This window comes from Theobroma cacao, chromosome 10 (genome assembly GCF_053813885.1).
Source record: "Theobroma cacao isolate CCN51 chromosome 10, ASM5381388v1, whole genome shotgun sequence".
Classification (NCBI taxonomy): Eukaryota; Viridiplantae; Streptophyta; class Magnoliopsida; order Malvales; family Malvaceae; genus Theobroma; species Theobroma cacao.
The window spans coordinates 24,245,651-24,261,197 of NC_142648.1; the positions used below are offsets into that span (position 1 = coordinate 24,245,651).

The following is a 15,547-nucleotide window of genomic DNA, read 5'->3' on the forward strand; positions in this document are numbered from 1 at the left end:
TCAAGAACATGATCTTTTGAGCTTAAAAAATTATGTGTTGAAAGGCTTTTGAGTTTCGCCTTCCAAGTTCATATGGAAAAGTTTTAATTATTTTTTTTAATTAGCAAAAGTAAAACAATAAGGTTGGAGAGCTTGGTCATGCTTTTAGTTTTTCTATTTAAAAGTTAAAGAGCTAGATGGGAAAGTGATTGTGATTGCCTGATTGGGATCAAGAAATGTTAAAATAATGGTATCCAATTCTCAATCTACTTTTTACCTTAGAATTTGTGTAGTGAGATGGACCTACCATAAAATGGATATTTATTGTCTTGTTTCGTAGCTATTTCTTGTAACAACTACTCAATTATTGCTTGTAACATGAAAGCTACAGTACAAGATTTTATTAAATTAGTTAATATTTTTATCCAAATTAATAAAAAATTATTATTATATATACTAATATTGATAAAAAAATTAACTTTTTAACTCCACAAACGGATATATACAATTGTTGCATGTTCATTAACTTTAAACTCAATTTTTGAATGAAGCAATATCATTCTCATATGACCAAGCACATGCAATGAAATTGTTTGGAAACTCGAGCAAAATTTGGTAGTAAGTGGCTAATTCTCGTCAAGTCTTCCAAACCAATTTGAGGGTCTCCAGTCAAGGTCTTTGCTTTCCAATCTCTTTTGTCAATCAAAGGATGGCTGGCATTATTCATAGAATACGTGCTAGCATTTCTAAAAAATTGTAACGACAAATGTTATACCCAATAGAAGAGACCAATGGATGCATGTTTTTCAACAAGCAGTTCAGCATTTGAAGAAGTTCAAAGGGTGCTGCTGTCATTTCTTTGGCTGTGGTGGTTGGTGCTGATGATCACTTCACGTGTCCTGTGTTCATGTATGTTTGGGTGTGATTTTAATCTGACTTTGACGTTACTAGTGTTGTGTTTTGGGCTTGGCTTAAGCCTGATGATCTGGGGTTAAATGATTTTTCTTTATTTTGTTTTATTTTGTAAAGTGTCCAAACAATTCTTTATTGGGATATGCTACCCCTCGGTCTATCTAGTTTTGACAATAAAATGAATTCATTTAATGAAGTAAAAACGTCACATACTAATTAATTTCAATCTGCTATCGTGTTTCACACGAAATTCCAATTCAATGATTTTAATAAATAAATAAATAAAAGATTTGAATTCAAAAGTCAATCAACACACTTATGCACATGTATTTTTTTATACTAAACCATTGGACTATTAAAGTTGCCATTCCTACTGCTACATCTATTAGGGATGGAGATATACTATCCTCTTAATAAATATCGAAATTCTAAGTTACAATTAACGAACCCTTTTCATTTGTCACTTAATCTTCTTTCCACATATAAATATATAAATATTCATATATATATTTAAATAAAGAAAATTGACAACTTTGTCCATGTAAGAGGAGCAGAGGAGAGAGTCCTAATCTTAGGGGGTTGAAGGAAAATGTGGGAAAGGACTAGCTAGACGATGGGGACGGGAGGCAAACGAGTAAAAGGTGTGGAAAGTTGTCGGCTGCTTCCTTCAGTCCAATTAAGGAATTAAAAAACGAGCTGCGAAGGATACTTCTTGTATTTTCCATAGTGGGGGGGACCCTCTTCTCAATGCCTCGTGAAAGTGGCGGCAAAGGCAAGGCAACTTCCAATTTTTCATTTCATTACACAATTCATTTATTAGATGTTAAATTAAAAAATGTAACAGAAAAAATATATATTTAACATAATATTATCTTTCAAAAAATAGTAAAAAACTTAGTGCATCTTATTTAAAAGAAAATTTGATAAAAAATAATCTTTTTCATAAGCTCAATTTAAAAATATTTTTATTATAATTTTAATTATTTTTAATCAATTTTTAATATAACTTGACAACAATATTTTTTAAATAAATTCAGATAAATTAAAATAATTTTAAATTTCTCTATCTCGTCATTTAAATAAAAATTTTAAAATTAAATCTTGATTTTTCTCTTTTATCAAATACTGTTTATCTCGTTATTCAACTTTTTCACACTATCCCAAAGAGTAAAGATGACATCAAGATATATGTTTTAGGTTTTTAGATTTATTGATTTATATTTATAGAAACTCTAAGTTGAGGGATAAAAATTGATTAGACGTATCTATAAATTAGAACACTATATGATTATGACAACTTAAACCTAACTGCGAACAAACAAATCAATTAGTTAATAAGTATTACATTACTAATTTTTAAGTATTATGTCACTAGTTTTTAAGTATTACGGGATTGATTTTTAAACATTGCGTGACTTAATCAATGCGTCTCTGATTTTTAGGTATTGCGTGACTGAGTTGTAGGTATTGCGTGACTAATTTTTAAGCGATGCCTAAGTCACACAATGTTTAAAAACTAATTACGCAATGCTTATCAACCAATCACGTAATGTTAAATTAACTAGTTACGCAATACTTAAAAATTAGTCATACAATACTTAAAAATTAATCACGTAATGCTTAAAAATTAGCAACGTAATACTAAAAAATTAGTCACGTAATACTTAAAAATCGATTACGTAATGCGTAAAAACTACAAATTCTATTTAACAAAATCAATAATTTTAAACAATATACTATATTTCATTTAACAACATACTCAACAAATGTGTTTACTTGACAAAAAGTACCCAAAATGCTCAAAAAATTTTCTTTATATATTAAAAATTACTCTAAAATGCTTAAAAAGCTAAAAACGCTTAAAAAAATTTTCTTCGTATGTCAAAAATTACTTTAAAATACTCAAAATACTTAAAAAAAAATTTTTATAAGAAATACTTTAGAAATGAATGATGTAGTAAAAAAAGCTTAAGGAATATGAGTTGACATATGGATCAATTTCATTGAAAGTAATTTTATTCAAAACTAATTTTTTTATAAAAATAATTAAAATTATAAAAAAAATTATTTTCAAAAACATCCAGAGATATTTTTGAAAAAAACTCTATTCATAAAGTAAGTAAATGATTGTAACAAGGGGAAAAAGACAAATTTAGTTCTTGTCGACGAACTCTTTGATCCCTGCGATAAGGCTAGTAGTTTGGGCAGCAGAGTTTGGATCCATGTCCACAGCAATCTTGTTGAGGTAAAAACTGTGACCCATTCCAGGGCTGATCAACAACTCCACTTCTTTCTCAGCCTTTTTCATGGCCTCATAGTATTCCATCTCTGTGTCCTTCATAAACTCCATCTCAGCCACACACAACAAAAACGGTGGCAAATTTAGACTCTCCATTGGTTGGGCTACAGGCCCCATCGGGCAAGTGATCGGATGGTTCTTGCTGCTTCCAAGAGGCAAAGCCATGGCCAAAAACTTGTCCACCATGTCTAAGGTTAAGAAAGGTGATTCGGGTTGCTCCAACTCCGACTTGCTCCGCTCCGCCCTAACAAAACCTGGGTGGATTAGGATCCCGCCCGCTAGCCTTAATGGGCTCAAATCCAAGTTCCCAGCGCGAGCAGCCACTTGATGCACTATGTTCCCTCCCGTGCTATCCCCAATGAGAAAAACGTTGTTGAAATCTGCATGATCATTAAGCCAGGACTCATGCGACTCACTTTTGGCCAACGACCTGAGCCAGAGGAGAGCAGCGTAGCCATCATCACAGGCAGCTGGAAGCCTGTTCTCTGGTGCAAGCCTGAGGTAAACCGACACACAAATGGCCGGAAGAGATCGTGCTAGCCTGGTGTAAATGTGATAGTACGTATACCAATCAGCTTGGCTGATGCAAAAACCGCCCCCATGGAAATGAAGCATGATAGGCAACTTAGTTTTGGCAGTGGGAATTTGCTCCGGCAAATAGATTCGAACTCTAAGACCTGAATTGGAATCAATAGTCACATCACTAGTGGCTACACCTTCAATAAATTCTTCATGGGGTGGCACTGCTTCTGCCATGAACTTCACCTCAGGTGGACCTGTGAACGTCCGGTCAACTGAGCCATCGTCGTAGGCTCTTAGCCAACCCGACACCTCATCAACTAGCTTCTTCTCTTGCACCATAATTCTGCTTTGTCTCAGCTTGGTTGCGTTTTAGGTTGGTCTGCTCCATAATTCTGCTTTATCTTAACTTGGTTGTGTTCTGGGACGCTCTTTTTTTGATTGCCACGTGCAAGTGGTGGAATGGGCAGGGCAGCCCTTTTTCAATTCCTCTCCTTTCATGTCTAGAATCTAGCTCCATGTTATGATATTTTGTTATCCTTTCCATCTTATATAATTATTTTTGTTTGGGTTAAATTTTAATATTTTTTTCATGATGTTTTTTTCATACTATATTTATTTACGATTTTTTTTATATTTGTTTCTAATTTATCTATTTATCGATATGTCATTAGAGTATGTGCAAAATCTGTTACGTATATGTATGCTCACTTAAGCTCAGCGCGACAAATTTCATCCACATATATTTTAGTGACGTGTCAATGGATGAATAAATTTTGAATAACCTCAAAATATTATGGATGAATAATTTTCCTTTTTGTTGATAATTAAGCTTAAATTAAATAATAAGGATTGAGTGAAATTAAGAGGAGATTTTAAATTTGAATTGTGATGTTCTTTTTTGTGTAAAAAAACCCTATTTTAAAGGAACTGATAAAATCTCATTATTATGAAAAGATCATGTATTAGTTTAGTGATGCAACCGTGCAAGGTTTAAAATAAAAATATAAAAATTTAATTAAATATAATAAATAAATAATAATTGATTTGAATTTTTTAAAAAATAATTTAAATTTTTTTAAAAGTATTTATCTTCCATATCCAGCTATTTGTTCAAGTTTTTATTGTGCTAATATTTGGATGCAAGTTCTACCGAGTATTGGTTGTTTGTTATTGATAATCCTTTTTTTTTTAACTAAATAAATAAAATTTCACTTTATATATATCTATAGAAAAAAAATAAAATAAAAGTTCTCCTCTCAGCCTCATGTTCATCAATCAAGAAGTAAATCATTTAGCTTAAAAATCCAGATGAATAATTGCATGTGTGGACCCATTTGGTTCCCCTTTTACATGGCCAAAAAACACATTGAAACACAAGAAAATGATGTAACATAAACTCGAATCTGACCCGTCCAATTGTCACCTCTTGTCCTGTTAATGCATTATATCAGGTCCTACTCTCAAATGAAAATGGAAAATCCAAAGACTAACCAAACCAATACAATACACTAATTCTTAAAGTGAAATTCACCCTTTCAAATGATTGATTAATCCAAATATAATAAACCCAAAAGGAAAGAAAGAACAAAAATAGTAGTAACAAACACCAAAGAAAGAAGCCCACCTCAAAAGAGAGGCTACACACCCCCTCCCACTCACACCAACAACCAAAGAAAAAGGCCATGAAGGTCCAAGCCACCCACTAGCTTAATTCCCCAACTCAAGTTTCATCCCACACTTATTCGAGTTTGCCATGTGTAAAGGGGGTTCTTATGATAGGGAGAGGAAGCGTTGCAAACAAGTAAAATGATGTGTCAGAGGCAGCAGAGAGGAAGATTGAAGCAGCTCCTGACGTACTAAGTGCTGTGGCAGGTGGAAGACAATAAGTAGAGTTTTAAAAAGACTTAGAAAGTACAAGATAATTAGAGAGAGAATTTAGAGAGAGAAGCTCTCAAGTTAAAAATGTGTTAGCTTGGAGGGAGAGAGAAGAGTGCTCCCAAATGAATTGTGAGGCTCTATATATAGTGCTAAAAGTGACGGTTACATAAGAATAGGCTTTAATGCGCCTAATAAATGACATTATTATGAAGAATATGAATGTAAGTAACCGTTACTGTAATTGGATGTAGTAAGACTTGTTCTCAAGTAAAGGTAATAGAGAAGAGGTGTACAAGAATAGGTACAAGAGAATAAGCTGTACGAGAATAAGTATACGAGAACAAGGTAAGAGGGTGAAACACTTGTACTTCAGGAAAGGGTTAAGAAGAATACCTCTTAACTATCTCCATATCTAAGCCACCAAGCCAAACTCTCTAGAACATCCCAAGGTGAAAGTAACCCATGAATCCTGCCACTTATTCCGAGTTGCTTTCACTGTCATCCAAGTGAAATGGTTATTCTATTCGAAGTAGTTGTTCTACTTGCATTAATTGTTCATATGGAGTAGTGTTCTACTTGTTTTACTTATTCTGCGTGAAGTAGCACTTCACTTGTTCTGGTTGTTTTCTATCAACATTATATTGTAACGTAATTCTTTAAAGTACCAGTATTAACCAAAATCTAGTATCTACACCATGCCAAACATTCTTTATATCTTTTCAGGCTTTTAATTAATGGAATCCTACCAACCACACTAATATTGTTGACACTTACACTTGATATTAACTAAACGCACCTATTTTAAGGTTATGACATGCGTTAAATTATCAAAAACATGATGAACTAAAACTTGTCAAGTCGATTATTTTTAGTACTTTATTTTTATCAAAAAATTTTTAAGGGGAAATTAAAACAAAAAGATGGTTAACATGATATTAATCTTTAAATTTCAGAGGAAGCGATGGAGGGAGAAAGGGGTGGTGTAGGAGGAATGGAGGGCTCAAGGAGGAAGGAGAAAAAGAAAGAGGAGACTATGGAGGTGTCCAAGGGTTAGATTTACCTGTCGAGGCTGGCGAGCTCGATTACTTTTAGGCTCGAGCTCAAGTCTAATCGAATTAGATGATTATATTAATCAATAATATATTTTTTATTTAATTTAAATTTTAAAATATATTTAAAATATACAATATTAATATAAAAATATTTTTGTAATTTTAATAATAAAATAATAGATAAATGGGTGGACCGACTCAAGCTCAATAGTCTCGACCCGATCTATGGATACATTTAAGGAGGAGGACCGAGAGAAAGGGCTCAATCTAGTGCTTGAAGGCGTCGGATTGCTTTTATTGATTTACCATTGGTAAAAGGAGGAATGAGGAAAAAAGAAAGAAAAAGGAAAGAAAAGAATGGAAAGAACAAAAAATAGGAAAAAGGAAAAAAAATAAAAATAAATTTGTAAAAAAAAAGGAGAATATAATTATATGATTACTTCAGTATATAAAATAAAATGCGTACAAAAATATATTTTACAACTCATGGTTTGGGTTTTTGATTAAGTAGGCAAATATATATCAATTATGGTATATATAAGTAGGCATATATGAAATAAAAAAATGAATGAAAATAAATTATTTTGATTATTGTTTCTTTCATATAATCAATTTAAATAATATTGGTAAATGAATAAAAAATTGAAAAATAATGGTTGAGGGTTTTTTTAGTAGATTGATTATGTCTAATGTTGTGATAAAAGGAAATTTAAACTCTTTTTTTTTTTGTTTTCATCAATCTTCCATTTTTCTTTCTTTTCTTTTGCCTAAATTCTTAACGAAAAGATTATAATTTAGAATAATGTATGTCATTTTGTGGGAAAAAGATTAAGAGAGAAAGATGATTAAAAAAATTTATCATCTTTCCTCTTCAAATATTTTCTTAAAAAAACTTATATTTTACAAAACGTAAGAAAATTGAAGTGTAAAACTATTTAAATAATCATTAGAATTTATCTCCTAAGAAACAATTTCACATAAAATGGTTTCTAAGGGGATAGCGCAACGATTAGGATTCAATATTCAAATTTAGAGTTAATTTTTTTTTAAAGTGAGATTTATAAAATAAAAAAGAATTTTATTTTTGTGTAATTCATCAAGGCTCAACGGATCTTCATATGCATCAAAATATATTCCTTATAAAATTATTTATCTTTCTTTAACATAAATTTATATTTTTGAGTATATTTTATGATTTAAAAATTATCTCATTTACATTAAACAATAAATTATTGATATTAACAAAAAACATATATATATAAAATAATAATTTTATATATACTGCAATTGTACTTCTTAATCTTAGCAAAAAGATAAGAAATGGTACTTATATATTGAATGTAATTATGGATGTAAATGAGTAGGTTACTTGCTTTTTTTGAGGTACCAATCTCAAATCTGTTTAATTAAAAAATTACTTAAACTTTATGAAAATTTAAATAAAATCGTAAAATATTATCCAAAACTGAACCCTAATAATATAGCATTATTCGCTAATTACCTAAATCCATTAAATACTTGATTAAAATAACTTAAACAACGATTCAATGGTGTGTTAAAGTTAAGAAAGATAAAGGTTTGAATCTCACAAATTACAAAATTTTGAAATATCTATAATATATATAAAAGTAGGATGTTTCAATTTCTTTCAATTTGTTTCGATTGAGTCTTCAATTGAATGTCAAGTGTCATTCAATTAGAACTCCTTTTATTTTTTTAACTTTTCGTTTTTAATTGAATTAATTTTTTTTACACCTTATGTAAAAAATAAGTTGTTTTTAACATTTGAAGGGGTTTTTTTTTACTTTTATTTATTTTAATAAAAAAACTTAAAAACAATAATTTCTAACTTTTAATACTTAGAAGATAGATTCATTTAATATTTATCAGTTACAATTTAATATTATTTTTTATTCTTCATGAACTTGAATCTAGAGTAAATAGATATATCTTTTATACTTAAATGTTTAAATTTCAATATGTCAAGCCCGACCTTATAAAATACTTTCCATGTCATTCATATGATTGACAATATGCTTGCATACTTGGAAAGCCCCGAAAGAAAAATCGTTAAAAGACGACAATGTACCAAATGGTACAATTAAGTTAATTTAAGCCTCGAACTAGATCAAATAGAGAATTTAAAATGAAATTAACAATATTAAAGTCCCAAAATGGTTTAATATGGTGATTTGGAGTTCGAAAATCGATTTGGAGTTCGAAAATAAATTTGGAGTCACACCAAAATTTTCACTATCTAGGGGCAAAATGATCATTTGCCACTTAGGGACACAATGGGAATTTTTAGAAAAAATTTTTTTGGCCCCATTTGACTTATTGGAGTATAATTTGAGGGTTTGGCAGTGAAAAAGTTTAATTTCGGTGATTTCTAGAGTGTAGGGGCAAAATCGTAATTTTACCACATGCAGATAAAATTTGAGATTTTGAGAGAATTTAGATCAAATTTGACAAATTGTAGAATGGTATGAGTATAAGGGATGAAAAATATGTTTATGGGCAATTTTTCAGTTTTTGGGGTAAAAATGTAATTTTTTACTTTTACGGGGGCAAAAGTGTAAATTTCAAAAATTACTCCACCAAGACTTTGGATAAGTCTGAGAATTTTATCTAAGCTATGGATATGTGGGACAAGTGTATGGTAAAAATTTGGAAACAAATGGATGGCTAGAATTTAAGGAATTAATAAAATATTAAAAAAATAAATAAAATAATATTATATTATTTTAGCCTTTAAAAAGGTAAAAATTCCAGAATTCTCATCTTCTTCAGCTGTCCAAACCAGGGGAGAAAAGGGGGAAAAAAACAAATAAGAACCCTACCTGAAAATTTGGGGAAAATCAAGAGAAATCAAGAAATCAAGCATTGAAAAGGTAAATTTCATTGATTTTCCTTGTGATTTTCACTACCCGTGCATTTTTTTCTCATTTTCATGCAAAATTAGAAAGTGGGTATGGACACCCATGCTGTCCAAACCTCCATGGATGAGTTTTGAGCTTGATTTTTGGTTGATTTTAATTGAATTAAGTGATTTTAGTTAAGTTATATTGAAATATAGCAAAAATAAGCTAGAGATATAATTTTCTCCCATTGAAACCCATTATGCCGAATTTTCTAGGGGAATATTGGCTGCTGATCTTGATGTTTATTTGAGGAATTATGATGAATAATGATGAATTATGAGCCTAGAAAAATAATGAGAATTTTCGGAGCAAAAATATAAAATTTTACCCACTAAGGCTATTTTCGTAATTTGCTATCGAGACTGATAATTTGCACCACACTGAGGGACATTAAGTCAATTTGGGTGCAATTGAGGTATAGAAACTGAAAAAAATTAATTTGGAGTTTAAACGGACATGTATATCGATTTATCGCCTAAAAGACCGAAATAGGCTAACACCGCATTTAGGCAAAAATTTAGACCTTTTTGCATTCCATATCAAGCATTAGTAGTCTAAATTAGTTTAATTTCAATTTAGTACCAATGTGGTGAATTTCTCGATTTTGTACTGTGTCAATGTGGTGAGTCTTCCGATAAAGGCAAGGGAATTGTATCTGAGGACCAGTAGTCTGAGTGTTTCGAAAATCCCCACTCTAGACACGGTGAGTAACCTTACCATCACTTTAATTATCTAAAGTATGTTTTTATTCGGTTTTGGTGAATTTTATGAAAATGAGTTTAAATGAAAATATTTTATAAATTGTCTTAAAACGAAATAACGATTTTGAAAATAGAGTAATTGGAGACCACTGATATGTTGTAAATTTAAAATTGAATTAATGGCTTATGTTATTGTATTGGTATGACTGGCTGGGCTGTTTTTTTTATGAATTGTATGAATTGCTTTATTTTACCCTTACAGGCTGGGTAGTAATATATTAGCCCTATCATGTTGTCAAAATTTTATTATATGGTGGGTTTGACCTGCTGTAGTGGGCTGAGTTCTGTGGACTAGCCCTATTAGAGGGGAATGGAATCCTGTTATATTTTTACCTCGGTTGAAGAGACGAGTAGGGTAACTCTCAAGGTATAACTTTAAAGTTCACTTCACGCAAAACCACCACGTGAAGGAGAACTCGACCAACGTCAAGGAACGACTATATTTTTAAAATAAAAACACGACTTTCTAATAGCCTTGGCGGACTCAGTTGGGATAGCCCTCGGCCAAGGTATCCCAGATAACTGAGTATGATAATAATTTTTGGCATGAGCCAAGCTTTTTAAGAAATTCATAAGCCATACTGATTACTTGCTTTAAATAAATTGATTTCATTTGGTTGAAATAAGTTGAAAGATGATAAATTACAGTTTGATGATATGTTTTAATACTCTCCTTTTACTCGATTTTAGATATTTTGAGTAATGTTTGTTTACTCACTGGGATTTTATAATCTCACCACCCTCATTTTCACCCATTTCAGGCTCAGAATATATTGTAGATAACTGATATCGATGAGGATTACAGTTGAACTTGCCACATCCAAAGACTGTAGGTTCATTTCTTTTGATACTTTTAGTTATTCGTGGGCCCACGTGTCACTGTAAATTAAATTCTATACTTTGGTTATCTGTATTACGACATGTAAGAATTTATTTTGCTTTTACGCTATAAAAATTATTTATGCAGTGTTCTTAAAATATCGTTTTATGTGAAAATTGAATATTTTATTTAATATTTTTATTTTATTATAACAATCATAATTCTATTTTAAACGAATGTTTTAGACATCCAAAATTATTTTTGATTATGAAATATGTGTTTTCCACTTACATACTATATTTTTAGATGATTTTGAGATTTTTGGGATAAATGATCAAAATACCCTTGTGAGACGAAAATTATTATTTTATTTGTTTAAGTTGAAAACAGTTTAAAATCTTTTAGAATGTGGTATTTGAAAACAGTTACCCACAGGGGAAATGAGAAGCTGATATTAAAGCCTTGCGGGGTTTCGGTTGACATTCTGGATAATGAATGTCGATCGAGACGTCGCGGCGGTTGTCATGAGCTCGATGGGAGTTTCGGATCGTGACACAATAAATATCCATCCAATTCATTATATAAAAGTAAGATAATTGATTGGGTCAATTGATTGACATTTGTCATTCTTAATTAAATTAATTTTTTTTACACTTTATGTCAAAACTATATTGTTTTTGACATTTGAAGGGTTTTTTTTTTTTTACTTTTAATAATTTCTAACTTTTAATACTTAGAAGATAGATTCATTTAATCTTTATCAGTTACAATTTAATATTATTTTTTATCTATATTTTCTTATTTTACATGAACCTGAATCTATAGTAAATAGATATCTCTTTTATACTTAAACATTTAAATTTCAATAAATATCCATCCAATTCATTATATAAAAGTAAGATAATTGATTGGGTCAATAGATTGACATTTGTCATTCTTAATTAAATTAATTTTTTACACCTTATGTCAAAACTACATTGTTTTTGACATTTAAACGGTTTCTTTTCTTTTTTTCTTTTATTTATTTTAGTAAAAAATATTTGAAAACAATAATTTCTAATTTTTAATACTTATAAGATAGATTTATTTAATATTTATCAATTGAAATTTAATATTATTTTTTGTCTATATTCTCTTATTCTGCATCAACCTGAATCTATAGTATATAGACATCTCTTTTGTACATGAATTTTTAAATTTTAATAAACATCCATCCAATTCATTAAACAAAATAAAAAAATCAAAAAGGCCTACTCATTTCTCAATATACATGGCACATAGTCATCATTGAATAAATAAATCAATTAACTCTTTTTTAGAGGTGGAGGTGGGAGGGCATATAATTAAAGAACAATTAACTCTTTACTCAGCTAATAGTTATAGGTAATTGCAAGAGACAAGTATATAATCTGCAAGGAGATCTAATTATCACATTAAGAACTTTTTATCAACTTGCAAGGAGACAAAGCATTACTAAGCCTAAGATTTTAAGGCCAGCAACAATGGGTTTAGCATGTTGCGGGTGTTCTGAAGTCAAAACATAAATACTAGAAATTACTAACTACTTTATATTGATAGAATCTTTACATTATACTGTTGCCTTATATTCTACAACTGTTTATTTTAATCTGTTAATAGTATAAGTTATATACTTTATCATTTCTTAATAGTTTATTATACATCTAATAATCTTTGATAGGACTATCGTCTTTTTTTGGATAAATTATGTTTTAAATAGGATAACTAATTAGGTCAATTGATTGTCATTCTCAATTGAATTAATTTTTTTATACCTTATGTCAAAGTTACGTTGTTTTTTTACATTTGAAATGTTTTTTTTATTTTTATTTATTTTAGTAAAAAGAACTTGAAAACAATAATTTTTAATTTTTAATGTTTAGAATATAGATTCATTTAATATTTATCAATTGTAATTTAATATTATTTTCTGTTTATGTTCTCTTATTATGCATGAACCTGAATCCATAGTATTTAGATATCTCTTTTATACATAAATGTTTAAATTCTAATAAATATTCATCCAATTCATTGAACAAAATAAAAAAGTCAATAAGGTTTATTCATTTCTTAATATACATAGCACATAGTATCATTGAACAAATAAATCAACTAAATTTGACAACCTTTAGTCATTCATTTTATATATAAAAGATATATTATTAGAAATTAGTAATTATTTTATATTGATAGGATATTTATATTATACAGTTACCTTATATTGTACAACTGTTTATCTTAATCTACCAATAGTACATGTTATATACTCTCTCATTTTTTAATATTTTACTGTTTTATAATCATATATATAGGTGCAAGTTTTCGGTAATCGAAATCAGAGTAAATAATTATTTTAAATTAATACCAATTTATTTTTTCTTCAATTAGTAAAAATCGAACATTCATGCAGTTGACTAATACAATATTACCTTCTCTACAAGCTTTTTTAAAGGTACCAAATAGAAATTCACTCTAACATAATTAATATTTCTTGTGATTTTTTTCGTAACGTAGCTACGGGCACCAACCTAGTTGTATATAATATTAATATATATGTGTATAATTGGATTCGAGTTTAAAGTATCTTAAAAATGATACTCGAAACCTATCCAAACTCGAATCATGTATTAAAATCCTTATCCGAATTCTCTTCATAATTAAAAATAGAGTATTCAAACCCTATTTTATCAAGTTGAGTACCCACATATACTTATATAATAGTCAATCCGTTTATATCCCTAAATGTAACGAAATCACGAGGGGCCACTTGCAATGGGATTTGGGTGCAAAAGAAGTTTAATCATATAATCTAAACCAGCCAACAAAAACAAATTAGTGGCAAACTTCAATGCAATTTAAGACTTTGAGAGCACTTTATCTATTATCAGTGCCCATAATCACCCTTTCTTGGTTCTCACTACCATGGACCACTAATTGTATTAAATACTGTATTTTTTTATTGTTTTCTTGTAAAATTAAATGCACATAAATCAATTTGGACCCCACCATTTTAGAAGTTTAGGAGATTAATAATTAAATAACTCCCAACCTTTTGAATTTTTAGTGCCTTTACCCCAAATTTGGGTACCTACTCCATTCACTTCAACTCATGCTCATTCATTCTTATCTTAATTTAGGAAATAGTACTTTCTTTTAATGGAAATGTCAGTCGTTTAAATGATTTTTAAATCGCATTTGAGTACTAATTCAATGATAAAACGTACGTCACAGTATATTTTTATTCAAAAAATTATATTTGAATGAATTCTTTTTTTCGATAATTGTATTTTATTAAGAAAAAAAATCAAATCTAAGCCATTAATTGAGCAATAGTTTATTCATAATGATAACACATACTAAAATTTTTGAAATAAAAAAAAAGGTATGTATTACTACAAAATCACCTGCCACGGAAGGCGAGAGGCACCAGCTCCGACAAAGGGGTGGCAGAAGGTGTGGGACCTTGAGAAGGAGCTGGGGAATTCCTACACAAAGGACACGTGGCACTCATCCGCAACCATTCATCAATACAATCGACATGGAAACAATGACGGCAATCTGGGATGCACCGTACGGTATCCTTGGGTTGATACTCCGACAAGCAGATGGAGCATGGGCCGTTGTTGGGCCTAGGCAGACGACGGCTTTCGCCGAGAACAATCTTCGGGTAGGACTCGATCATGGGCCCATCGAGGCCCAAAACCACTATAACCGTGTCATTCTCGTCCATAACTGGTCGCTGGGTCATCCCATTGCTATTGTCGTTGGTATTCCTGCTACCATTACTGCTGCCGCTGCTGCCACTGCTAGTACGATTACTGCCACTAGCTTTAACTCTTACGCAAGCGTAGGAAGCGAGCATGATGGTGGAGATGAGTACAAGGATGCTTACTGCAATGGCTATGCCATAACCAAGGCCGACTCCGGTGGTGGAAGCCGGCGGGTCGGCCGTAGACATATATACTTGTAGAGAGAGAGGGAGAGGAAAAAGGGGAAGAGATCTGCTGCAGAAGGGAAACAAGAAGTGTGAACTAAGGCAGCTTGAAGTGTGAGCTAAAATGGTGAGGACAGGCGGGCAGTGGGCTAAGACACGCCGTGGTCCGCGGGAAAATATTAAATACGAGATTTGGACTTGCAGTTAATGTTTCGATGTCATTAAATTACAACAATGCCCATTAAATGATTTGATATTTACCCCTAAGAATATACTAGTTTGAATATTCTTGGATGCCCAAGATGGAAATTAGAATATTGATTTTCAAAATAATAAAATATAGCGAAGACAAATAATGGATTGTGGCAAGATATAATAGGCATAGAGCGAAAGATAAGGATGAAAACGAATAGAGTATTCGATTTTTAAAATACTCTACTTCAAATTTGTG

General features: G+C 30.5%; 2 protein-coding genes across 2 annotated transcripts; both read right to left on the minus strand.

Annotated features, from left to right (window-relative positions):
• Nucleotides 1-2,571: 2,571 nt before the first annotated feature.
• On the minus strand, nt 2,572-4,261 carry LOC148760467 (strigolactones hydrolase CXE15-like). Its single transcript, XM_088810562.1, has one exon. It carries the CDS (start codon nt 4,049-4,051, stop codon nt 3,044-3,046), a length of 1,008 nt encoding a protein of 335 aa, XP_088666688.1. The 5' UTR covers nt 4,052-4,261; the 3' UTR covers nt 2,572-3,043.
• Nucleotides 4,262-14,475: 10,214 nt separating this feature from the next.
• On the minus strand, nt 14,476-15,259 carry LOC108663824 (RING/U-box superfamily protein). The gene has a single exon (XM_018129635.2). The coding sequence runs from the start codon at nt 15,118-15,120 to the stop codon at nt 14,563-14,565; it is 558 nt and encodes a 185-aa protein (XP_017985124.2). The 5' UTR covers nt 15,121-15,259; the 3' UTR covers nt 14,476-14,562.
• Nucleotides 15,260-15,547: the final 288 nt, after the last annotated feature.